Consider the following 27,492-nt stretch of genomic DNA (forward strand, 5'->3'; position numbering starts at 1 on the left):
GCCATGCATTTTGTATGCAATTTCCACTTTGCTAGAAGTCAAGAGTTGTGCTCAAAGGACTCTTCATTACATAGGGCTTTTAAAAAATTGTATATGCAAAAAGTGAATTTGTCTTTAAGCTACCACATAAATGTTAAATCAGTGACAATATAGACACTGTATCTAACTTGATTACACCTCCCAGTCATCTTTTGAGATAAAGGCAGTTATTCCAGGCTGCACTACTGAATGGTAAATTTGCAAAAATATTTTTAAATACTCTTGTGGTATTCAAAACCAGCGTTTATCTAATAGGACACAATTTAATGTAATTCATGCAGACATGCAGAAATCAAAGTAACCTCCAAATATGACCCATTCATGTTCTAATTTTTTCACGGTATGGTATGAAAAAAAATTAATATAATGTTTATTGTTATTATTTATGTATATGTAAACAGAGAAAGAAAGCTATATAGAGAAAAATACACGTATGTGCTTTTTCCCCCCACCAAACCTGTAGCAATTTGATCTTCAATAACTGATAAATAAATGGATGGGGAGAAAAATATTTAGCAGTGATGTGATGTAACTGCAGTTGTTCCTTCCCTCTCTTTCAGGTTAAAATACTTATGAAGTAACTTCTATATAAAAGAATTTACTCAAACTTCTATAAAACTCATCTATATTCCCGATTGATCAACCTAGGAACCATAGGAATCGGGGAATCATCTAGGAATCAGGACGTAGATTAGAGTGGTGAAAACCCAGCTAGAACTCAGGCTGGCCATTGCTGTGAAAAATAAGAAAAAATGTTTTTACAAATATGTTAGAAACAAAAGAAGGGCCAAGGATGATGTCCATCCTTTACTGGATAACATTGCCACAAAGGACGAGTAAAAGGCTGATGTACTTAATGTTTTCTTTGCCTCAGTCTTTAATGGCAAGATCAGCTTCCCTCTGGGTACTCAACTCCCTGAGCCGGAAAGCAGGGATGAGGACAAACATAATGAAGTCCCCACAGACCAGGAGGAAACCGTTAGTGACCTGCTGCTCCACTCAGACACACACAAGTCTATGGGGCCAGATGGGATCCACCAGAGGTTACTGAGGGAGTTACCAGAGGAGCTCGCCAAGCCGCTCTCCATCATTTACCAACAGCCCTGGCAAAGCAGGGAGGTCCCAGAAGACTGGAGGTTAGACAATATGATGCCCGTCTACAAGAAGGGCATGAAGGAGGATCCAGGAAACAACAAGGCTGTCAGCCTGACCTCGGTGCTGGGGAAGGTTACAGAGCAGGTCATCCCAAGTGCCATCATGCAGCATGTGCAGGACAACTGGGGGATCAGGACCAGCCAGTCAGCATAGGTTTATGAAAGGCAGGTCCCGCTTGATGAACCTGGTCTCCTTCTATGACAAGATGACCCGCCTAATGGATGAGGGAAAGAAAGGCTGTGGATGGTGTCTACCTGGACCTCAGTAAAGCCTTTGACACTCCCCATTCTTTGGCACTCCAGCATTCTGCTGGAGAAACTGGCTGCTCATGGCTTGGACGGATGTACCCTTTGCTGGGTAAAAATATGGCTGGACAACCGGGACCAAAGAGTGGTGGTGAATGGAGCTACACGCAGCTGGTGGCCGGTCACAAGCGGTGTTCCCCAGGGCTCAGCGCTGGGGCCAGTCCTGTTTAATGTCTTTACCAATCTGGACGAGGGGATTGAGCGCACCCTCAGTATGTTTGCAGGCGATACCAAGTTGGGTGGGAGTGTTGATCTGCTGGAGGGCAGGAAGGCTCTGCAGGGGGATCTGGACAGGCTGGACCGATGGGCTGAGGCCAGTTGTATGAAGTTCGTTCAACAGGGAGAAGTGCCGGGTCCTGCACCTGGGGCACAACAACCCCACGCAACACTACAGACTTGGGAAAGAGCGGCTGGAAAGGGCCTGGGGGTGCTGGCTGATGGCCAGCTGCACATGAGCCAGCAGTGTGCCCAGGTGGCCAACAGCATCCTGGCTTGTATCTGAAACAGTGTGGCCAGCAGGGCCAGGGAAGTGATCGTACTCGGCCCTGGTGAGTTTTACTTGGCACGGTAAACTGGCGAGGCCGCACTTCAAATTCTCTGTTCAGTTTTGGGCCCCTCACTACAAGAGCAATGCTGAGGTGCTGGAGTGTGTCCAGAGAAGGGCAACGAAGCTGGTGAAGGGTCTAGAGAAGTGTTATGAGGAGCAGCTGAGGGAACCGGTGTTGTTTAATCTGGAGAAGAGGAGACTCAAGCTCTCTAGAACTGCCTGCAAGGAGGCTGTAGGCAGGTGGGGGTCAGTCTGCTCCCCCAGATAACTAGCAACAGGAGAAAAGGAACTGGCCTCAAGTTGCACCACCGCAGCTTTAAATTTTAACAGGCTGCCCAGGTGGTGGAATCACCATCCCTGGAGGTATTTTAAAAAAGACATAGATGTGCTGCTTAGGGACATGGTTTAGCAATGGACTCAGCAGTCCTGGGTTAACGGTTTGGCTTGATGATCTCAGAGGTCTTTTCCAACCTAAATGATTCTGTGATTCTATAAACAATTGTTACCAATGTAGGCATTTTGCTTATCTGTATACAGCCAACTAAGTGTAATTCTCTCAATGCATGCACCCTTACAGGAATCAGCACATGGTCTCCTTACTAGCTCTGATTTATGAATGCTCAAATTATTGCTTAGACACAGAGATATTCAGCAAACCTAAGTAAGTATGCTTACATCCCTTTTTCTGATGTTGCTGTCACGCTCTATTTCACAGTGTTATTTCCAAAACCTAAGTCTTGCCTACTGCCTCCCCTCCCATGCAAAAAAAAAGAAACAGTGCTCAAGGCATTAAGAGTATTTGCAAACGTCCTTAAAGGCAAAATACTCCTTTAAAATTTGACTATAACAACTTGCTTAAAAGCCTGGCAATATTTAGACTTGTAAATTGATAGATGTTGAGAACAGTGTAAAGAGTAATATATTCTGTATTGTAACCCACTGAAACTTGACTCCCTGGCTTTAAATAATCCCAGTACTATCACATTTTCAGTCTGTTGGGAGGAAAGGAAAACCAATTGTTGGAAGCGGTTGGATTTTTTTTGTCAGATTCAAAACCAGATGTTTGGATTTAGTTGTGCAAGAGTACTTTGCAATGTCAATTTCAGAGAAAATTATTTTGCACAGCATTATGAAGTCCTTTAAGCCAACTCTAAGCAACAAGAAATCTAAAGTTAATTCAAGTGAGGGATGAGGTAAGCACTGAACTACAACTATTTGAAGGGAAGAGGGAAAGTGTAAAATGAAGTATATTTTATTCTATACACGGAAAATTAAGAAATAGCACAAAATCTGAATTATTTTTTTTTAAAGTTGCAGCACCCCCTGTATTTCCTCTTTAAGACACCTGTTTCACACACCTACCTGAGTTGTCCAAAACACCCACAAACAAACAAAGAACTCACCTTAATGAAACATTTGCTGCATTGTCACGCTGTATTTCAAACAGCACATTAAGCCCAGTGGGGCAGAGGTTTTGCGTGTCTTTTGATGACAGCAAACTCAGACCAATCTGTGTGCCCCCGAGTAGTCCATTTAGGTGTTGTATCCAACTAAGCTATTGTTTCTGACCACATGATGTAACCACTAACAGTTACTATAAAATTTCATGTATTTCACCATAAAGAACCTTAGCATTTGTATACAATCATTGCAGGAAGAAAAATTAAGTTTTAGGCTTCCACTGGGCTAGAGCTACATAAAAAGAAAGAACAGCAGAGGTGGAAGCTGCAGTGCCATCACACAGCATACAGTAAGAAGTGGAAGTAATACTTGCCTGACTAACGCAGAACTCTAGAGACTGCTAGTTACTTTCATTAACACTGCAAATAAACATATCCTTGACACAGGTTGGGAAGAAAGCTTTAGAAATGTGGGCAAAGAAAAAGGGATCCTTTTTTAGCCAAGAAACTTCAATCCCAAAGAAGCCATCCTTAAGAAAGGCTACACTGAAAGATGGGAAAATGGCACTGACAGTAAGCTTAGCTTCAGTAATTAAAGTTTACAGGACTGTCTTAAATCTGACAGGATCGATGGCTTCAAGATCTGCTACTGTAAATTAACAACCCTATCTGAGTGACATCCCCTTTAACTTGTGGCCAAATAAGCACAGAAGAGCAATGAAGAATATAAAATTATTCCAATAGTTCTAATAGAAATTAACAGATGTGTGGAAATAATATCACAGTTACAGACTGCCTTGAGGAAAGAAAAAAAAAAAAAAAGAAGAAAATTTAAAACTAAGTTGCAACTTCAGTTAGATACAAACATTGTAACATTTCCAACTGTTCCCTTATATGATGACTTCTAGTAGGAGTTCAAAAAAAAAAGAAAATCCATTAATGCCCCCTCTTGCAAAACTTTATTGCCTTTTCTATTTTGCATACAGTGTTGTAAAGATAGTTTCCATATGCAAATCCTCATCCACACACACACACACCTTTCAAACTTCTGAAATCCAAAGCAATCACCAGAACTCAAGGTCACATTTGCTTTTGCTGTCAAGTTTCAAAAATCCATTTTCTGGAGTAAGTTGGTATTTGCGAGAAATTGCATTGTTTCTGATAACATTTCCCCTAGCTCTGCACAGCTGGAACTATCCAGATGCAACTAATTAAATTAGACAGTGAAAGCAGAGGAATGCATCAGTCTGTTGGTAGTTGACTGCAGGTTGCAGGACCCCACAGGTTTGTGGCTGTTGTCGTTAAGAGCTTGCAAATTCTTTGAGGAAAATCTGGCAAAACAGAGCCTGCAACCAAAACCACAAAGGGGTATTGCTGCCCTTTCTCACAACTGCCAAAACAGTTCACCACTGTCTAAAAAAAAGAAAAAATTAAGAGAGACAGTAAGTAATGATTTGGGCACAAAGCTCAGGGGAAGAAAACCCAAAAATCCCCCACATGACAGCTGACTGTTCTAAAAGCAGGAAGCCAATCCTGTGAACAGACAAGGAGTGCACAGCATCTGCACAGAATGCATGCAGGGATTTTTCCCATTTTTTTTTGGCCTCTGTTTAAAAAGGGTACAACAGTATTTCATCCAACATTTTCTGTATTGAGCTACAGTGTCAGCTTACAAAGGTAATGTCTGATGACATCAAGACATGATACGGAACTGACTAGAGGCCTTAGAAAATGATCATTTTAAATTAAGGACTTATTTGTCCAATTTCTAGTTTTGGCAACTAGTTGTTCTTAGATCCCAGTGATTAAATCACCTTCTTATGGTCCTAAAAATAAGACTGAGTTTCCTTCACAGTTACATTTTTACAAACATTTAGAAGATTGAGCGTTTTTAGCACACCACTGTATAAGAAATTTGTAGTGAAATAAACTGGTTAAAAGAGAGAAATCCTGCAATCTACTCAATTCAATTCTTGGGAATGTTTTCATGAGTAAAACAATTCACCAAACAAGAAATGCTGAAATACACAGTTGGTCAGATATAAGAGCTAGACACCAGAAGTGAAAAAACTATTTGCACCAATGCACTGTGTATTTACGTGGCTGTAAGGCACTTACACGCAACAAAGATTTCAATCCACATTTTTACTGTTCTGAAGAACATCTCATTGTCAGGTCAACTACCAAAACAAAGGGGTTTGTTTGTGTGAAATATCTGCTATCCAGTTTTTTTGGAGAAAAACAATCAAACCTCAGGAGGAGCTACTTCTCACAGCCAAAACTGGACTCAGATCAGAATTTTTTAAGTGGTGCTTTATGGTCACATTGATTTTCTAGAACTTTCAGGATGTCACAAGAATCATCTTTTGGCCAAAATCTAGTAAGAAAAAGTGTCCCATCAGCAATGTTCCATAGATTATATTCAGATACTTCAGGCCGCCACCCAACCTTCTGGAGCAATTTTACACCTGGCTCCAGCAAAAACAACCTAAGGCTGAATGAAAACTACCTTCCCGTGCCTTGTCTAACTAAACCATATGTTTGTCAGTTGATAAACCAGTTGATAGGGAAGTGAAGTATCTAAATGTCAACGATGCCTTGGCAAATGACAACAAGTATAAGGTTCAGCAAGTGGAATTACTTTTTTTACCACATCCACCTACATAAAGTAAATGAAGAACCAAGTCTGGTAAATACAAAAAAGTTTAAACAATGTCATTTTCAACTGATTTGTTGACAAGAGATGCTACAGATACTCCTCTGACTTGCAATTGGAATTTTCTTCTAAATTTGTTTGAAATTTAACTACCCAGACACAAGCACAGTTAGGCAGTTTAATACTGTAACTTATATAGTTATAAGTAAAAAACTGAGGTTTCTTTGCAGCCATGAAAAATAAATGCAGGGTAAACACTTCAATCTATTGTAATTGAAGTAAAATCATTATTCACACAGAACCAGGGTTAGTAGCCATCTTAAGCTTTCTTCTTTCAGGCTGATGCACAGTGACTATAGTGATACTTAAAGAATAAATTAAGTCCACTGAGAGGTGCTGCACTTTGCCTTTTTTTTTTAGATTATTTTTTATTAAACTCTCATGGTTTGGCAGTGAGAAATTGATAGACATATTGTGATTTCCTAGATCAAATTTCTGATCAGGTTAACTCTAGTAAAAATAAATATTTTAACGGGTGTTATAACAAACAACCCATTCAAAAAAAAAATCTCTGAAAAGCCTCTTATCACCACTGCAGATGATGCACAGGTATGGCAGTTCACACGTAATCTATAATTATACAATTTTAAATTTATTATAGGCTGGTCCTTACTTGTTTATAACTGCAACTGTAAAGAACAAAAAAAATATTGTATTTGCAAACTGGTTTTTTTCAGCATTAGAAGTATCCATTTTGAGTGGACAGAAAGAGCCAGGGAGGCGATATGTTTTGCAATTTTCAAATAAAAAGCATTTAAATGCTACATGACTTGAAAGACTGTACCTTGCACACTTAGGTAAAACTAAATTTCAAATTACGTGAGAATTCTCTCATTTATTAAACATTTTCCATTGTGATCAGATGTGCTACATACACTTAAATACTTTACTAAAACTACCATCTGGACAATTCCATAGAAACATCACTGGGGTATCTACAGTAAATACCTGGGTTTACAAGCAAAATATGCAGGTTTTTCTTTTAGCTTTTCCCGTCATGGAAAATACTTAGCCATGAAAAATACTTCACATCAACTTGAAACTTCATTTAATTAACATAATCATACTACATATTAGTATTTTATGTTCTAAAATACAGTTCCCTCATTAAAACTGTGGCGGCTGCTACTAAAAAATTTTTGTTCCCTCTTTCTCCAAACCAGTTGCTCTTCAGAAGGGTGATGATATCACAACACTCAATAAAGGCTATAACCTATCTATTAATTACTGTGCTATGAACTCCAACACAGTACCATCTAACTTCATTTAACTGCTTGTCTAATTGATTCGATGCTTTTTATTGCCACTTCTGCAGCCACTAACACTAGTAACATTTAAAACTCTTTATGATCCTTGAGAATTTGACATACTTCAGTCTGAGTTCTTTGATGCACTATTCCTTTAATATTCAACTAAATCACTTAGCTAGTTGTTTAAGGGCTATTAAATATTTTACACATCTATAAAATTTGTGAAAATTCCCATATGAGTGTCTCAGTATTTAAACAGTGCTAGTAGCTTCTGAAAAAATTAATGATACTGCAACTTTAAAAAATAATATACAGATTTGAATTTGTAACACACCTTTGAAGCTCATTATCTGAGCAATCTCACACTGAAACATGAATCCAAATCAAATCATAACTTACACCGTATATAGTATAAAAAGAATATTACACAGGGGGAGGCTCATATTCAGCTCCTATCTGCTCACTGCATCTTTTTGTCCACGCATGGTTAGCGTAACATTCCTCCCCTGTAAATGATGTGGTAGTTACGCTGGAGGCAGTCAATATTTTGCCACATTTTCAAAAGAACTGTGCTACCTTCCTTACATAAATACATCAATTTATATCACAAAATATTTATCTGCAATGAAATCATTCAACAGAAGGTCTGACACAGGAGGGAGAGTGGGTGTTGTTTTAAACTATCAGTAACAATCACATTAATCATCTCCCCGTGTGTAATAGTCTTGGAAGAGTAAGAATGGAAATCCAGCCCTGGGGTTTCTTACCTTAAATCTAAGCAACCACTTAATGCATAAATGGAGCAAATAAAAGAGGTAAGGAAAAAAAGCATTGAAAGGTTAGTTGGAACTTCAGGATATGAAGAGAAAGGAAAAAGAAAGAAAAAAGTTAAGCATTCAGCATTAACAAAATAATGTATCAGTAGATCATAGAAAGAGTGGTTAAAGCAGAATGTGTCATGAACAGAAGATTTTCAAGCTGAAACTTTTAATATACATTGAACACAAAGCTTGCAGTTTAACACCTTAAAAACAATGCTCAAATGCTTGTACACTGTTCACTCAAGTTCTTACAGTGCTAACAAAAAATCAGCTTTCAGAATGGATCATGAGATCTAGATGGATTAAGTTCAGAGATTAATTTATCTGAGCTGCCAAACAGTAGCCTTACCGCTACCCTGAGCTCATTTAAATTGTTACATACATTACCATATTTAAAACTCACTGAAACAGAAGTCTCTAGAATATTATGCTAATATATGTTCTTCCCTAGACAATGCTGTTAGTTAACTCTTAACCTGATGCCACAAGATCTAACAAAGATAGAGGCAAATCATTACATATTGTAAGTAGTACAGCACTCTATATAGATACTGCACCACATATCAGTATTTCCTAAACCATATATTAAGACATTAACTGACAGCAGAACTAACGTCAAAAAGCTACCACTTAGGCTTTAAGTCCTACATCTTACTGGCACAATACCACATATCTTCTTTCCCCATAATATTTTTTTAAGAAATACTAGTCTTTCCATATGAATATAATTTGATCTGTTTTCAGTTCAGCTAATCTAAACATATCATTAGATTTCTTACACTTTTTGTAACACCAAACATTAAATATGCAGAATCTCAACAGTGGAGCTGCCAGAGTAACCACTCTGCTTGATCCCCTTAGAAGAGACCCTAATGTATTAAAAAAGAAACATGACCTGATTTATTAGAAAATCTCTTGTCTTTGAGTTTAAAGTTCCACAAATCTATTAACTAAAATGGTCTCTGCTCATACAGCTACACTGGAAAACCAGGTCTCTCTGCACAGGCCAGAGTGGCCAGTTACGTTCAAGGGTCCATGAGCAAAGACCTTTCCTCAGCAGCACTGCCTGGTAATTACAGTGCCTTAATACACCGCTTCGAATGGATCAAACTTCTTATTTTCACTCTCTTGACTGAAGAACTCTTTAGAGGGAAGGACAGATTGGAAGACTTTTTAACTCAGGAAACATGCAAAAATTGAAAGCAAGTCTCTTCCACACAAAAGGTTCTTTAGATTTTTGTATCATTGTAGCTTCAGGGAGGGAAGATGCTGAGGGACTGCTGGAATGATAGAGTGGCACTTGACTTCTCTCTCACCTATTAAGAAACCATATTGTAGAGCACCTTTTCCTGCAGATGGTATTCACTGATGCTTCGAATTTCTGAATGGAAGGAACAGGTGCTCAAGAGCCTATACTACTTCTCTCAACATGGCATACTGGATTTCTTGGCCAAGGATGCTCCCTTTTTCTCCTATATTATTCTCTGTTCAGTTTACCATCTTTCTCCGGGGTTGCAATGAATGCCTGTGGTATTAGCTCTCTGACTGTCCTGACAATGCATAATTCTGGGTCCAAGTACTAGAGGAGAAGCTATATAGCAGAAAAAGCAGAAAGACGACAAAGAATGCAGACTGAGGCACCCGGATGTTAACTGGAACTTTAATGCTCTTTATGCAGTAACTCCTTCTGAATACTCATTTGAAGGGACAATGCCACAGCTCAAGCAATAAAAAGCTATAAATAGGCAATTTCAAAGCTACTACCCCTTCTCTTTTTTTTTTTTTTTCTTGGTTTTCCAGCCAGAGATCTAGTAAACTAATCTGTAGTTACTCAGGCAGAACAAAACCAACAGGTTCATAAGCACAACTGACCGCCTTCTTCCCATCAGCAAGACAGTGGTTCTTTCTCCTGTGCTGAACACAGGATTAACCTGATTGGAACATATCTATGGATATCCAGACAGCATGATTTCAAGTTCTCTGCTCTACTGTTTCACAAGTATACAATGCTTTTTTCGTTCTCTAAATAACTATAGTACATTGTAAATATCCTTTGTAAGATGTTTCAAGCATATCACAAGCATAACAAATGGATGCAAATACACATTTGAGTCATCATCCATTTGGTGAACCATGCTCTTTCAAAATAATTCATCGCATCTCAATGAGTATGATTCTGCTACACTGAGGTAAAAGAGATACCAATTACAGTGGTTTAAAGCCAGTGCAGAGCAATTAAAAACTATTCTTTAATGAGTTCTAAAATAATCTCCTTAAAACAAAAGTGATTATTTAAATATGAGCAACAACAATCCTACAGGCTAATATACTCCATCCATATCCAGAAAGAGTTCTGCTGACCTGCATAAATTCAAAATTTATTAAGACTTCGCAGTACATTTTAATACAAGACTGATAATAATTTCCTGGTCAAAACTGTAGTTATTAATGCTGGGGTTCTTTGGTTTGGATTTCCAAATCAAACTCACAGACTCAATTGTCTTTTTAAAATCTTTTTAGTTACAAACTGAAGTTGACTCTTCTGGTAAGAAATGGAGAAAAAAGACTTTCTGTTAACAAACAGGATGTTGAGAAGACCATGAGTAAAATTTCTTAGTAAAGATATTTAAATTGCACTGTTCAGAATTTGAATTTTAAGAGTTTGGTTAAACATTCTATTGCCACTTGAACAGCTATCCAAGCAGACAGTTTCAATTGAACAACATAGATAACCTAATGCAGTTAGGTGTCAAGCAAAAGGAATTCTGGTGTACTTTGCCTGTAAGAAGCATCTTACCTTACTGCTACTTAGCAGGATTTACAGATTTTTTAGTTTGTCACGTAAAAATGGCACTGCTTTGTGTTATTTACCTTTCTTCTCCTGGAATTTTAACACTGTCAGTGTTCTCATTTCCCTATTTGTTTCCCTGGCAGCACAAGTTAACAATGAGTTCACACCTGCTAAGACCATGTTTACGTTCAGGATGTGCTTTTAAAAATGCATATCTAATCTCACACATGATATTACTGCTTTAATGTGCACTAACACTCGCATACAACAGCCACCAGTTATGCCTCAGTCTGATCCTTGCCCTGAAATTCCTCCTTTTTTCCTAGTCTTAAAAGGGAGAAACAGCTAGCTGGCTTCGAACTTGGCAGCAATATTCCCATTCTGAAACCCCATATGGAACAAAAGTTGTAGAAAACCCCTTTTAACAAAGCAAATCACAGGATATGGGTATAACTGACTGACAGAAGAAAAGGGACCATGTAATATCTCTCATGCGAACCCTTTCTTTGGGTGAGCTTCAAAGTAAACCAGTGGCAATTACAGCTGGATCATACTTTGTGGTGCTAAACCAGGCAGAAAAGTGATCCCTGGGAACTGATTCAAACAATAATAGCAACATCACACAAGTAGGTATTCAGAAGCATTTTAAAAGGAGAGACCCACAGCCCTGAATATCCTCAGAAATAAGATTCAGTGGGTTTGCAAGGTTTAGAAACACTGGGGCAAGGGAACTGGGAGGGGCAGCTGCAAATTGGACAACTCCTCTTACATTTATAGACATACTGGCCAGGCAAGGAGAAACTGGTATATTACCATGAAAAGCATTAGGTTATTTTGAAAATATACAAAGACAATGTATTTTCAGTTTGGCTGTTTTAACAATATCACCTACCTTCACTCCATGTCCAATATCATCTAGAATTGTATAATCAATAGGTTTCCTGATGTAGCGAACTGGTCGCTCCAAGTTAGCTGGTGCAATGATTTTGTGAGTTCTTGAGGTGTTTTTGTTTGTAGTCAAGATACCAATTTCTCTTCTAGCAACTTTCTCTTTGTGAATGTCCACCGTCTACAAAAGACGCAGTGTATTTACTAACAGTGGTATGCATTTGAATACAGAGTCAGTATAAAAAATAACTGAATCAGTTCCAATGTTTCGAAGATCTCTGTATACTGTGCTAAACACATCACTACATAGATTACATCATCTTTGTTTAATTTGCTGTTGAACTCTCCACCTCTAAACCCACATTAATAGCTACGGGTTCTTTGCATTTTCTGTTACTCTCATTCTTTCCAGTTCAGCAAAATTCCTTCTCCTTTCCGGTCTTAGTTCCCATTAATTTACTGATACTGTTTTATAAGATGCCTTCAATTATCCCTTTTAATTTTACAATTGCTCTCTAAGCCCATCTCTGGAACAGGGTCCAATTAGATGGAAGTGTAAAGATACCTTTCCAATGTTAACTTTAATGACCAGAAAAATAAACCATAGGCAGGTTTTATTATACTATAAAACAGTTTGCTAAACTAGGACTGGTAGTCATATGACAGAACAAAAAAATTCACTCACAGACAAATCAACAAGGTATTTCAGTCATTACAAAACACTCCTCACAAAGCAATCATTAGATTTTAGAAGGTGCCCAGTACTAATTTAACCACAATGAAGCCAGTGGTTAAGCCCAGTGCTTTCACTTAGAACACCTAAGGCCAACACTGAAAACCTCTCCCTCCACATATTACACTGAGTACCACAGGATCATCTCTAGTGTAAGACAAAGTCCTGATGAAAATTCATTGCCTAAAGACATGTATTTGAATCTTGCTTGGTTACAAGACTAGGAGAAACCAAGAAGTCTATCTATCCATCTATCCCTTCCAGGAAAATAAATCACGGTGCACGGACTTACTTGCATCATTTAAAACAAAAATAATGCCTTGCTCACAAAACAGTTTTCCTTATAAGAAATTTGCCAGAGTTGGAACAAATTTTAGCTACAGGCTAAAAAAACTGTAAGAAAACAGCCAGAAGCACCACTACTAGGATTTCTAAACAAAAACGGCACCAGAAAAGACTTTTCACACTCAGGAGACAGGCTGTGTAGTAACGAAGGAACAGGTACAAATGAGAACTCATTTTCATAACACTTTTTTTTTATTATTATTTTTCTATGGGCAAGGACCACGGCAGTGGGGCAGTTTACACCCTTTTACCCTTTTGTTTGTGCTACTGATAGCAAAACAAGTAAAATGGACCCTGTATTACCTTCTGCAATCATCACAACCTTTAAAATTACAAAAATTTTAAAACAGAAAAACAAAAAACCAAACACTTCCAAGAAGTTGTTTCTTCACATTCTTTCCAGAGAATTGCCACAAATACCAGGAGCACTACATGAAAGCTTAAATTACTATCTATCAAGATTACCTAGTATTTTCCAACAACATATTTTCAAGATCTTGCAACTTTGTTAAATTCAGCTCTGAACACAACTCGGTCATGTACATTCCTGCCACCTCTAGTACCATGTGCCTAGACCTCTAAGGTTTCTACTAAAGTTGCACAGCTATTTCTTAAAACAAAGCTACAGAAAAATAGATTGTTCAAGGTCAAAACATACTGGCAACCCTCTCTTTGGAAAGCTTGAGTTCGTTAAACAGTGATTTTAAATTTAATAGGGGTAGTTAAACTATCTGGGACACATCCTCCATCACCCTCACAAAAACCCACCCAGATCTGGACAATATATAAACTCTGCAGAAATTCCTACAAGCTTAATAGAAACACATGTATTTCTACAACTGCTTAACATATAAACCACCCTCCAATCAATTTCGTCAAAGTCCTTTCTGAAGATCCCTGTGATGATCAGGTCTAGATACCATCCCCCATTACAATAGTCTAGATCAGATCTTCACAGCTCTTAGCATATTATAGATTGTACAAGCACCCGTGCAAACAGAGCACATGAACATGTTCCAGGCCAGAGTACCAAAAATGCGCCATTTGCATCAGGGTAAGATTCAATATTTTATCTTTCATCACAGGTTTTTATCCCTCCTATGTCCCAGACCTTTGGTTTTGCAGCATAGTGGAAGGAGAAGTTCTGGAACAGGCAGCAGTGATACCAGAAATTGTCCTACAGAATCCTCACCTCATCTGTGGAGGACTTAAAAAGCACATGCTTTTTGATAAGCTAATTGTATGTGATTGCAACAACTTGGAGGACAGTCTCATGTTTAAAACCACTGAAGAATTCAATCTCTATGATTATCTCAGACTATCTGTGATCTAGACAAGTCACTAGAGAACTGCAGAAACATTACACTGAGTCTTGTATGTTCTTTGTCTCACAGGCTTCTGATACCATTTGTTAAAGAACCTCAGCTGCAACAGCAGCTGCACCTCAAATGCTATATACGATGTTTCAAGGGTACTGAAACATCAACATCTTACAGGCCTGAATATCGTCAAAAGTAGTTTATGCCTTGGACACCACACTCTCAAAGCCTTAATTTTGATCTACAAATCAGAAAGAAGGTGACAGTGCAGTGTCGGCAAGCTGATTTCTTCCTTTCTCTCCATTTCATGTGCTTGAGCTCTGCAACATTAAAGATCTATTTAGTATTCTCTAATGCAATTATCTATCAATACAATGTGAATATAGGTATTTAATGCACGTGTTACTGTAGTGATGGTATCTTGGCACTGAGAAAACTTGTTTTCGTGAATGAAAAGTGGCTTTTTAATTAATCATAGGAGTTGTGAGTATAACCAGTTTCCTTAAAGACTGTGGTGATCAGTGAGGCATGACTAAAGTAACAAACAATGAAATGCTTATTAAGACTGAATTAAAACCTGAAGCTTGTCTTATGGGAATTCTCTTGCATGATGGTTCAGAACACCTCTTTTACCTTGAATAGCTATGGAAAGACTAAGAGTACAAAAAAGGCACCTAATTCTGGTACATACTCCTGAAATTGTATTGAAAAGCACTTTGCTGGCAGTTTTTTAAAAAAATTCATTTTCTTACTTCATAGACTACTGGAGTCGTAAGTTCTTAAGACACTTATAAAAATGCAGAAAGGAACACTGAGGTATTTGATTAGTAGAGAAAGCAACAAAGATTAACCTGCTACTGAAGAAAATGAAAACATTTATCCTCAACATGCAGGTAATTATTGTTTCCAGTACTAGCATAAATCCCTTGAGACAGGAGATGCCACCAGAATGTCTATTCAGCACTTTAGAAACTTCTGTTACAAAGTTTCGGGGGTTAGAGCAGGACTAACAGAACACCTGGCTTGGAAAGTCTGTCAAAAAAACCAGATGGGATACACTGAGTCCTTCTGTAACTTAAAACACTGTTTTCTAACAAGAAATTTCAACTTCGAAATCCAAACAGCATTGTCGTGCTTCTCCCCCACCCCCAGCTCCATTACCTATTACCTTCGGCAAAAGCTTTTAAATGATGGTTTGTTAGTCAGGCTCATTACTCTCATCTTTTCATATGCTTTCCAAAATACCTGTAGTAAGCCAAGGGGTAGCTTAATGGGGGAAAAAAAAAAGTATACCCCACTGCATTTTTTTCTATTATGAATTTTATGGCCAGTATGAAACATCAAGTTTCCATACTGAATTCAATTAAAATAGCCTCAAGATCTGTAAAGATTAAAACAGAAAAAAAAAAAAAATCAAATAATTTCTGGGATTCCAGAGTTAACACTATTTACCAATTCACTTAAAAGTCACTAAACTAAAGAGTTTTGAGAAATATTCTCATCTACCCGTAAGTGAATTTTCCTGCAGCATTAATTTAGCACTTGTGCTGGCTTTGGTTGGGGTAGAGTTAATTTTCTTCATAGTAGCTGGTATGGGGCTATGTTTTGGATTTCAGCTCAAAACAGCATTGATAACACAGGGATGTTTTTGTTACTGCTGAGCAGTGCTTACACAGAGCCAAAGCCTTTTCTGTTTCTCATGCCATCCCAGCAGCAAGTAGGCTGGGGGTGCACAGGAACTTGAGAGGGGGGACAGCCAGGAAAGCTGACCCAAGCTGACCAAAGGGATACTCCATACCATATGATGTCAGGCTCAGCCATCTAAAGCCAGTGGGAGATTGGCAGGAAGGGCACCACTTCTTTTCAAACCATGCTAAATTAAATTGATAAATTTATTGTCAGTCTGTTAGTCTGTGCTTTTAAAATTCAGTTTAAAAAAATCTTAGAAGAAAACATTGCTTAAAAATAGTGTTGTTGGCCCTTTATTTTTTATAATTGAATTTGATAGAATTTAAACAAATTAATTGCAAATTACCTTGGAAATTGGATTATTGCTTTAAAATGAGTAACTGTCTAATTTTGATGTTAGAAATGTGACATTAATTGCCTCAACCAGAATTGTATGTAATTTATACACAAAGAGGTCATAACAATACAAAAATGCTGAAAAGCTACTTTCTCCATGAACAGGTAATATATACTGTAGAAAATTAGGCACACATTACCATTTCTGAGTGAGTTTGGCTATTCTTGTAATTTACACGAATAAGACAACTGACAATTAGGCACACATTACCATTTCTGAAAGAGTTTGGCTATTCTTGTAATTTACAAGAATAAGACAACTGACAACTGTTACAAGCCTTTACGGACATCAATGGAAGGTCCAAGTGAACTTCCCTGCAGAGACCAACCAGCTCACACATGTTGCTACAGTTCAGCTGAGCAACACGTACTGACCACAGGTAAATTCAAATCTGAGGTCTAGTCAATCCCTGTTCTCATGGCCAGTATCAGGGGAGTCAGGCTCTGTAAGAAGACAACACAGCAGATTTCTCCATTATGCAGTGCCACTGGAGGTAACTCATCACTACCATCTTTGTGATAACACGCTTCTTTACATCATTAGCATCCTAGTTTTAAAGTTGACCTTGCTAACAGAAATATTCTATAACTAAACCTGAAAAAATATTTTTCATCATCCAAATATTAAAACCTGAAAATCTGCCAGATTAATTTAAAGAATTTGGTCGTTAGCAACATTTCACAGTGTCTGCTAACTCGAAAACTGCAACACAATTTTTTTAACAAGTATAAATATTTATACAGATTATCTGTACTTAGGTTTTAAATTTTCAGCCAAATATGAAACACTGCATATCATCTAGTTCTGGACAAGGTTCAAGAAGACAAGTAAGAATAGATTCATCAGCTTTCAGACCAAATCAAAATAATCCTAAATTTTAAACCATTAGAACTTAATCACTTCCATAAAAATAGTTTCAATAGTAACAATTTCCTTATTCAGGACCTATATATAATCTGAAAAACCACAAATTATTATCAGCTTCCTTTTCAGCTCTTTCATTAAGTTGGCATTTAGAAGGAAACATAAAAAGTGATAGAAATCAGCATTATATCAATGAACAGAGAACTAGAATATTTATTTTCTAAAGTTAATCACATCTCTTCCAGTCTGTGCTACACTTGAACAAAACAAGCACTTTTGAAAAAAGTTTTCTTACTGAGAGATAAATCATTTTGGTCCCTTTTTGGAGAATATATGAAATACCAAATCAGAATTAAAAGCAATCCAGATATTGCAATTTGCATTAGTGTTTTCTAAACTTAAATCTCCGTACCTACTGACCAAAGCATTAAGGCTATGATGCACTGCGAGCAGATGGTAATTACCAACCTGCTCTCTATTCTGTGTTACTGGCACCATTTCAAGTCTGACTGACTGAAACTGTAATTTGGTAATAAGGTATTATATCATGAGGCATTTTAAGTGGTACTAGAAACAGTCCACTAAACTTTACACCCAAGATAAAAAAAGACCAGGGAAGTCTTCTGCAAGTTAGACTCGTTCCAGGAGAACTATAATCAAATTTCCTGAAAATAAATAATTTATTACACAAAAAATGTAACAAAATAAATCCTTTTTTTTTTTAAAAGAAAAATAACCGTCTACAACATTGGTATCATGGGATGAAACAATTTCTGAACATATCCAATTCAGCTTTATTAAGTTCCTTGGATCAACACACTTCATGTATGTAATATCCAGAATTCAAATACTGTCTGCTCCTCTGGTAACATTTCTTCCATGAAGATTTGGGGAGCATCCTACATATAGATGATGCAGACTCAAAATAAAACAAAAAACAAACTCAGTTTTCACTTTTACAGCAATATTTTAAAAAAAAACACACAAACTTTTTTTGGTTGTTCAAGTGCAGCCTTTGAATTTTGGCAGATACACCTTCATTAGCTATTGGGCACTGGTAATTTAGTGCTCCATTTTAAATAACTAGCCATTCTGCATAAATGCTAAAGACAATTTTACCTAGCATCTCAATCTGCATAAATCTCAGCCTCTCAGAAGGAAAAAATTTAAAATGCTACTGCCCTTCCACAAAAGCTAATTTACAGAAACAGTCTGACAAAATGAACTTTCTACATCTATAAAATGCAAAATCCAGTGAACTCTGAATATTTTTATTCATATTACAGTCTTTTCTGTCAGGCTTTCAAATAGTTGAAATACTTGTCAGCTGTCACTAGCCTGTCAAAAAGCGCAGACACAAGCACACACACATACACAGAGGTATATACACACATACACAGCATATATATATAGCACATATATGTACACACACACAGAGTAATTTGCAACATTTTCTGGGGAAAAAAAGTAATTAAGTTGGCCGTGGATTAACAAGAGGCATGTAGAAGAAGAAATCAAACTTCTCAACTTATTTTTGAGGATGCAGTTGCATGAGGTAACTGAGGCAATCTAACAGCATACTACTACCAGAAGAGAAAATCCTCCCCACATCTTCCTTTGCACCTGCTCTGGAATTCATCTGACCTCCCAGTGAGCTGAGTCAGCTCATTAAGTTAGCATATAAATTATTCAATTCTTTCACTGGTTCAAACCTCTATTAGAGTTTAGCAGTCCTTCCAGCACCAGCAAATCAACAGATCAGTTCAATCTGCTAATTTCCCACCTTACACAGCTCCTACTTTCAAATGTCTTTCTAAATACCACAATAGTCTTCATTTTAATTTATTATGTTATTGCATGGAGATCAAGAAATCCTAGCAGCAAAAATGTATTGGTCAAATAAGACACAAAATATTCAGTAAGGATGTCAACCAACCCTCCAGTAACAGAAAACCAGAAAGTGCTGTACCATTGCTCTAAACTTCTCTTTTAATCCATCACTGGCACGTAAACCTCTACTAAATCTATTATCTATCCTCAGCCCACCCTGGCAGCCAAAATTCTCACATCAGTAGAGATGGGACAGGGATTCCTGATAATAGTAGCTTAGTCTATTGCTGCTCAGAAAAACAGCAATGGCAGGAGTTCTGCAGCCATACACAAACTCGAAGCATTAATTTTGCCTTCTGTTCATGTAATTTCAAAGTTTTATTAAAAAAAGCCAGGAGTTAACTACTTTTGCCATCTCTGCTTTTATCGTTAGATGCCAGTATTATAGCAACAGGAAAAGTAAAAAGATGACAAGTATTGTTTTCCACCATCTATTCCATATTTCTTTCCCTTAATTTTAAGAGCCTCTAGCCAATAAATACCAAGTAAAGTCAGTCACCAAATAGGATTTGGAAAGCTTAATTTGTCCCTTAACATAAGATTCTGATTTTTCCATTAGTGATTTTTCTGTGCTTTTCACTTACGCAGAATGGCCCCCTATCCACAGAACAAACTGGCAAAGAATGCAATTAATCTCTTAGCCTATGTAAAATGTTCACACTAACACAGATATCCAATCACATAACAAGAGCCATTCTCAGAATTACTATAAGAAGAAACGCATCCTTCTGTTTTAAATGTGACTATTCTCATTCACAAAATGTCAGGTAAGAGTTTTACTTGCTATGAATACATTTCAAAAACAAAGACGGGGGGGGGGGGGAGGGGGGAAGAGAGAATCCAGAAAAACATCTCACTTGTGAAATATGGTTGATTGAAGATTCCATGCGTCGAAGTTGGGATGCTTGGATATCCAGCATTTGGAGAACATTGTTGGCCAAAGTGTTGATCAGATAGGCTACACTTGCTAACGACTGGGTTGTGTAGGCTTTGGTTTCTTCCAGGGCTCGCTGCTTATCTGCTGACTAAAAGCAGAAATAAAAGGGTTATTTAGTAAAGTCTCTCACACAAAGATTCTCAGAATGTACTCCTTTTGCCTGTCTTTAAAGATCGAGGAATTCTACATGTCAAACTAATTCTACAGTTTTTCCACCTTTCCATTCATTCTGCAAAAGATACTAACTTTGTATTTTAAGAGTTTCTATACTTTATGAAAGGAATTAAGCTGATATACAACATACTCATCTTTTCCTGAAATACTTAAAGTGAAACTTTTTATACTGTATTTTAGAAATAACCATTAAAAGCACTCTGAGGTACTTTTTCTTTTCTTCTTCTAAACTTCATACTTCAAATAGATCTCGTAACAGCCTGCAAGGGTCTGCCAAGTACCATACTCCTCATCCCTCCCAATTATTTAGACCTCATTGCCACAAATGGTAGTTCACAGTGAATGAACTATAATTACTCTGTTAAAATGGCAGCTGAATAAAACGTGAAGGGATTAATTGTTAAAAAGAACAAGTCCGTGTTTTCTATTCAAACATGTTTTGTGCTTTTTGACATTGTCAATATTTTCTTCTATGAAGAATCAGAATGCTCCATTTTTCTAGTAGTAGAGCACTCGAAAATATTTAGGCTATCAAGACAGAAGACATCCATTAGAAGTTTAAAAACATACATACATTTCAAACAACATTAAAAATAATAACCTAAGAGTCTAGCTGTCAAGGTCCTGTGTTTCTCCTCCAATAACAGTTAATTTTAGAAAGATCTAATTCAGTACAAAGAACGCAGATTAAAGCACTGGTAAAACAAACAATTAAGATGCTAGGAAACTTTTCAGTTTCCGAGACTTTGGAATACACCGAATTTCACTTCTAGGTGATCTTTAGCCACCTCACAGGCTGATGATGCTGTTTCTAAAACAGTTGACAAATGTTCTCTGTTCCCAACTGCCATTATAAATCTGTATTTCATAATTTCCTTTCCTTTATATATCATTCACATAGGTTGGGTATAAAGGTTCAAGAAATGTGCTTTTATTACAAGGGGGGGAATAGAAAGACATTCAACATCTTTCAGCACAAACCAAATCTACCATCCATTTTATTGTATGTACTTTGGGAAACACCAAAAGAAAGAACATCTCTATTTCAGGAAAATAATTGTTACAGCCCAAGGTACTTCCTGAGACCTTGTAGTAAGGCTCTTAAAAGAAGGTTGCTAGCTTTCAAAGAAAGACCACCAGCCAACAAACAAACAAACAAACCCAAAAACAACCACCACACATGTAAACACAGACACAAGACTTCAATTAAAAGCTCCATGAAAGATATTAAATACTTTTTCTTTCCTGGAAACCTCCCTGGTGTCCACAAACAATGGTGACTTGGTTGGCCTGTCAGCATTCCTTCTTGCAGGCCATACTGCTACCACTTCCTAGCCTGCTTCTACAAAGGAGGACGGTAGCAGCTGCTGTTCAGCCATACCAGAGCCGTATGCACGGTGGTGCAAGAGGGAGGAATGCTGCAGAAGGTAAGCATTCTTGCCTGGCTGTTTCTTTCCCAAGCAGCAGACAAAACCAGACCCAGCACCAGAAGGAACTGAACATTTTAGGAGACAGCTTCTTAGGGCATGGTATTGATAATGCTCCCCAACAAAGCACACCTGTAAAGGCTGTCTTACATCCAGCTATAAAGAAGTTAAGGTAAATGCTATCCCCAGACCCCATTTAAGAACTCCTGACTTTTAGCCAGCAGGCTTTTATATAAAAGAGCTCTAAACTCAGCTTAAGGACTCCCAAATGAAGGAATACAGAGCTCTTTGCCTCTACTCTCACACTGTTTGTAAATCCACTCTTTCTTTCCATCTCCCTACTCATAACCTCTGCTCAGTCTGCAGATCTCACTACAGCAGGCACACATACTACTGGGCACTTTAACAGCTATTCAAGCAGCTTCTGAATGGCAAAAATAAAAATGACCAGAAGCTTGTCAGTTTTGCTCTGCAGCTGCTGATAGTCTATTTATAGAAATTGCTGATTTACATGAGCACACTGTACATCCAGAATAGCAGAGCAGAAGCCAGCAAACACAGTATTTTTTCATTAAAAGCCAAAGTGTTTAAGAACAAAAGGAAAACAATCTATCATCTTGGAAATTATGAGCCTCTGCTATGGTTTTACTGCTTAAAGAAGCACAAATATGAATACGTGTTCAGAGCTAGTCCTCCCACTGATGTCACCCAATAGCTAAACTCAAGTCATCCCCATTCACACCAGTTCAAATCAGCAAGGAACTGGTTTCTCAATGTTCAAACACATTACAAATTTCATAAAACAGCAATCCTATATAAACACATTTTGAACTGTTATTGGCACAAAAAAAATATAATTTGTATTTGGCTGATAACCTGAACAACTGTAATTTGCTCTGCATGCCTTTATAGGGAGCCCAAAGTTCTCTGAAGCAAACTTCACTCACACTTGGCACAGCAAAATTGAAGTTTGAACTTTCTCCCTGTATATGGAAAGATGCAGAATGTGTTGAATTTTCAAATTAAAATTACTATTTGAATGTACTATTGTCAAGCCACTTCACAACAGCAATAAAAAAAAAATAATTAATGACAGCATTTTAAAACAGTCAAGTTTACCCTAAAAACCTTCAAGAGGTGAAAACCTGAGTCTAACACAATAACTAGGAAAAACAGCCTGGAATACTTACATCAAATCTAAAGTTCCCCTGAGGAGATATAGTAATAAACATCAGTTACAATTTAACTTGAAATGGTAAGTTGTGTTTAGCATAAAATCTAACTTTTAATTTGGAAAGCAGATTTCCAGAGATCGTATCTTATATGCTCCTATGTAACAAGCTCCCAAAGAATACTCCCAACGGACACCTAATTATATTGCTTAGAACTGCTGCCATGCTCAAACCTAGCAATGGATTTAAACAACTAAACAGTACACTGATAATGAATCCGAGTATGTAAACTAAAGGGATTTCTGCAAGTAAAATAATGATTCCAAGTTATCAGTAAGCCAAATTCAAACATAACCCTTACCAGACTAAGATCTGATACTCTGATATTTGGAACACCAAAATACCAGCCAGTGTGCTTCATACTTGACTGTAAGGCAAGCAAAAAGTTTTTCAATATCCACACCTACCAAAATTCTTTAGTGATAGATAAAAACACTAATTTGGTCCTAATCAAACTCATAGCCTCTCTACAGCAGTTTCAGTAACCTCTGGAAAACCGTTTTACGCAGAACACTGAAAACACAAGAAACATTCTGCTATGTTCATTATAACAAAATGAAGACTTGTTACTGTGAATACTTAAGAACATTAACCAGAATCCCTGAAGCCATCCAGTTCTCAGACACACTGCAGTCAGCATGATCAAGAACTGGTAGCAAGTTTTCAGTGCCCTGACCTAAATTAAATGCCATGAAACAGACCACTGAATATCTCTCCAACGTCTTAAAATATCTTGAATCTAGCACTCACATCAAAATTATGCATGCCTATGAAAAAAAAAAGGACATCGTAACATCTAGACACACACCACTCTTAGGGAAGCAATGCTTCCAACTGTTAGATCAGCTTGATCTATACTTTTTTTAAATGGATACTAATTTAAGAAATAAAAGCCATTTTTTGACAAGTCACTCTTCTGCAACACTGTCAACATAGGCAGCTTCTCACTCCTAGTCCTAACACATCCATCCCATTGTGAAAGGACTGTATTTGTAGGCCTGCATGGTGGATTGAGTACCTAAGCTAGTTTACAAATAACCTAAGAAACAAGTGGTTATTTTAAAGTCCTGTCAATTCCATCATCTTCCCTGACATGCAAGCTTGCAAACACTTGCCCTAGCAAAACTTAATAGACACCACAGAGGAAGAGCAAATCATGTTTACTGAACTATGGTTTGAACACCTAATCATGATATTACGGAGACTCAGGTTCTAGTTTCATCAGCAGTACCTGTGGAAGTAGAGGTTCCCAACACAAACTGCATATTCCCTTTGCTGTAGTGAATTAGACCAGGAAGCAAGTCCAAAATGAAAATTATCTGATCCATAAACCACATTATGAGTTTTCCCTCATGTAAGCCACTGCATAGCCATAGGAACACAATGAAGCACACAATCAAGAATAAAGAGGGAAGAACCATCCAAAGTTGCTCAACTTACTACAGAAAAGGAACAAGTGCTGGAAAGTAGAGATCACTGCAGTTTTGCCAGCCTTCCAGTATATATATATAGAGAGAGAGACAGTGCACATTGGTTTGTTTTGGGTTTTTTGTTTCCACAAGACCTGTGGACAGTGTCTCATTTGTTTCCCTTAATATTTTTCCATTAACTGTATTAAGAATGCTGCTACATCTCCACCTCTTAAACTTCCAGCTTCAACTTTTCAAAGTTAAGAAGATAATTAAGCATCACAGCTGGATCATCTTCACAGACTTAAAAATAAAAAATGTTTGGATCATTGATGTCTTCTGTGCCCACGTTATCCAATTTACATGCAGCAGCTTAGCATCTATTGTGTTTATCATTTTTCTCCACACAATGCACACATCAGGTGGTCCACACTGAGTCACAAAGCAGCATCCTTTTCCCCTGCTCTCAACAGTAATTATGAGCACCATTTTAACTCGCCACAGAGAGCTCATCTGATGCTCCTACCAGCTACATATGGGGTGAGGATGATGTCAGCTGCTACTGGGAGAGGTTACCTCTGCAGCAGCAGGAAGCGGTACCCCATGCACCTAGACACAGCAGCAACCATTGCTCTGCACAGCTCTCCCCTAGAGAATGTTTTCCATTTGTAGGAAGCACCCACTACTAAAACAGTTGTTTTGCCTCCTCCAGAAAACAAAACAATAGACTAGATGGAAATATTTCACAGGATGGATCCAGTCTGAGAGCTACATCACAGACTACAGTGACTACTCTATACAAAGCTGGCGCTTTTAGATAACAGAAGATCAAAGTCATTCAAGTCAGCTACAAATGCCCAGAGTTTACATCCAGTCAGAAAAGGCATGTATTACATACATAGTGCGACAGTATGTGCTTGCCTTCAGACACTAGAAAATTAGTAACAGTTTGCGCTTCCACATGATGGTCCAAACAAAGATGGACACTAAGTCTAACACAGCTCAGGAACTATGATAAAAATATTTATATTTTTTTTATATTAGACTGTATAACCCAAATTGCTAGCATTAGAAAGGATCTGGAATTCAACCTGCACTAAGTGCAAAGATGACTACTTTTCGTGTCAGAATGCAGAGCCTAGGCATCACTTTTTCTAGCCACGCTGAAAGTTCCATTTACATAGCACAATTACATTACCAGATTTGAAACAGAAATGGCCTGGACTGCTAATATATCCTTTTACTTTAGGAATTAAACCTCTCAATGTTTTTTTCTCCTCCCTAAAAAAATACCAACTTTTGTACTTATACAAGCAATAAAAAAAACAAATTACAAAGAAGAAAAAATTATACTGAATGGAGAGTGTGGTGCAGATGAGAGAATAAAACATGCAGTAAGGTATGCAAAATGCCAAAATTATGATATGGAGCACAAAAAGGAGGGCTACAAAAGAACAGAAAATTTAATGCATTCTCCCACCCCAAAGTGAGATCAGCCAGAACATACTGGTGAAGTCTGTTATGCCACTGTTAGGAACAATTCTGTACTAAAAGACAGCTATTAACGCAGAAAGAAATTCTACAATGAAACAAATGGAGGCAACATGGGCGCTATAGTAAGATCTACAGAACATCAACCCAACTAGACAACAGAAGAAATGCTACCAAATTAGAAGAAAAGGAAAGACTTCAAAGAGAGCAACATGTGAAAAAAGAAAAACATAGCTCTTACGAATTGGAAATAGTTAATTAAGAGAGATCTGAAACTGGTGCATGAGAGGAAGTGCTAAAAGCTGCTAGCAGTTTAGTTGGTTATTGCAGTTAGGTTTCTCTCCTGCTGTAGTTCTAAAAATAAATATTTTTAAATCATTTTCTCCAACTTTTAAGCTTGTTTGTCAGATGGGCTAACAGAACTTCTCCAACAAATTCTGTTAGATGACCCAAAAAGTCTGGACCTATAAGCTGATAAAGAAACTGTGTTTCTAATTGCAGATTAACACAAATTGTTGCCTTTAATATCAATATGACAAAAAAAAAAAATCTTTCAAGATTAATACTTAGCATTGAATTGAGAGGGGGAAAAAAAAGAGCACTTTTCATTCCTATTATTACTCACAACTAGCCTAAACCTAAAAATCTCTTAGAAAAAAATGAATGGAAAAATCTCAATTCATACCCAAATCAATTCTTCAGCATACAATGCATTTACCCAGTAATATTTAGGAATCAGAGTGGAAGCTGAGGTTAAACAGTTTGACATTGGACTAACTACACTGAAAAGTGCATCGAGAATGTAATAATCACTTCTGTAACATACACAGCATCTCTTGCTATTGTTCAAAACAGTACTGTTCAGTGAAACAAAACTCATATTTAATATATGTGACAGAAAAAAGTAACCGTGAAATTTTAAGAATGAAAGAGAAGATTAGTTTCATTTAACCAATATAACAGTTGTTTCTTTTGGTAACTGTTAACACAAACCCAAGCAAGCATTTGTCTTAAGACCAGCAAGCAGAACACCTTAGGTTTCTGATGCGGTTGCACCAGCTTCAAGAAGCCTCAAGAACAAAAGCCACATGCCACAGAGTTCAACAAGTTTGTGTTATTCAGTACGAAATGTGCCCAACTGTGATACTGACAAAGCACACTTCAGTTTTCCTGTGAAAAATACAAGATTGAGCTTTTACATCATCCTTTCCGTTTTAATTGTTGCCGAATTCCTTGAAGTTACTGAAAGCCTCATACATAATTAAATATTTTACACACATTTATTCAACTGCACAGATGGTATTTGCTTAGCCCATCCAAATGCTTTCTAAGGTCCTTTTTTAAGCTAGAAAAAAATGATTGAGAAGAAAACTGAGCACCATTAATCCAATAATTATGCCCAAATCATGCCAAGAAGTTACATAACTGTCAGTGAAAAATACAAATTTCTGTTTTAACAAACTACCTCATTAAATACTTACTTGCTAAAGAATATCCCTTACTCCTCCTTCATTACCAGAACTGTTCATTCCCAGCATGAAAAACAGGTACTATATAATTCTTAAGTAGTTAGTCAATAACATGCAGGTGAAACAAACATGAAAAAGGAGAAGGAATCACTGAGGTATTAGAACAGAAGGAAATGAGATCTCCCAGAGGTCCTAAAAAAATAA

The 27,492-nt window shown here is 37.3% G+C and overlaps 1 protein-coding gene across 18 annotated transcripts in view; it reads right to left on the reverse strand.

Annotated features, from left to right (window-relative positions):
• The window catches only part of ABI2 (abl interactor 2), a 71,803-nt gene that overhangs the window by 22,562 nt on the left and 21,749 nt on the right, over positions 1-27,492 (reverse strand). For 7 of the 18 annotated variants that reach the window (XM_055812527.1, XM_055812524.1, XM_055812526.1 and 4 more), the window contains exons 2-4: positions 20,007-20,174; positions 11,917-12,093; positions 8,180-8,197 (exon numbers count right to left, since the gene is read on the reverse strand). In XM_055812527.1, the coding sequence (XP_055668502.1) occupies positions 8,180-8,197; positions 11,917-12,093; positions 20,007-20,174 (363 nt within the window). The remainder of the gene's footprint in view (positions 1-8,179; positions 8,198-11,916; positions 12,094-20,006; positions 20,175-27,492) is intronic. The other 11 variants (XM_055812537.1, XM_055812534.1, XM_055812536.1 and 8 more) reach the window with 2 other exon arrangements.

The sequence above is a fragment of the Falco peregrinus genome, chromosome 8 (genome assembly GCF_023634155.1).
Source record: "Falco peregrinus isolate bFalPer1 chromosome 8, bFalPer1.pri, whole genome shotgun sequence".
NCBI lineage: Eukaryota > Metazoa > Chordata > Aves > Falconiformes > Falconidae > Falco > Falco peregrinus.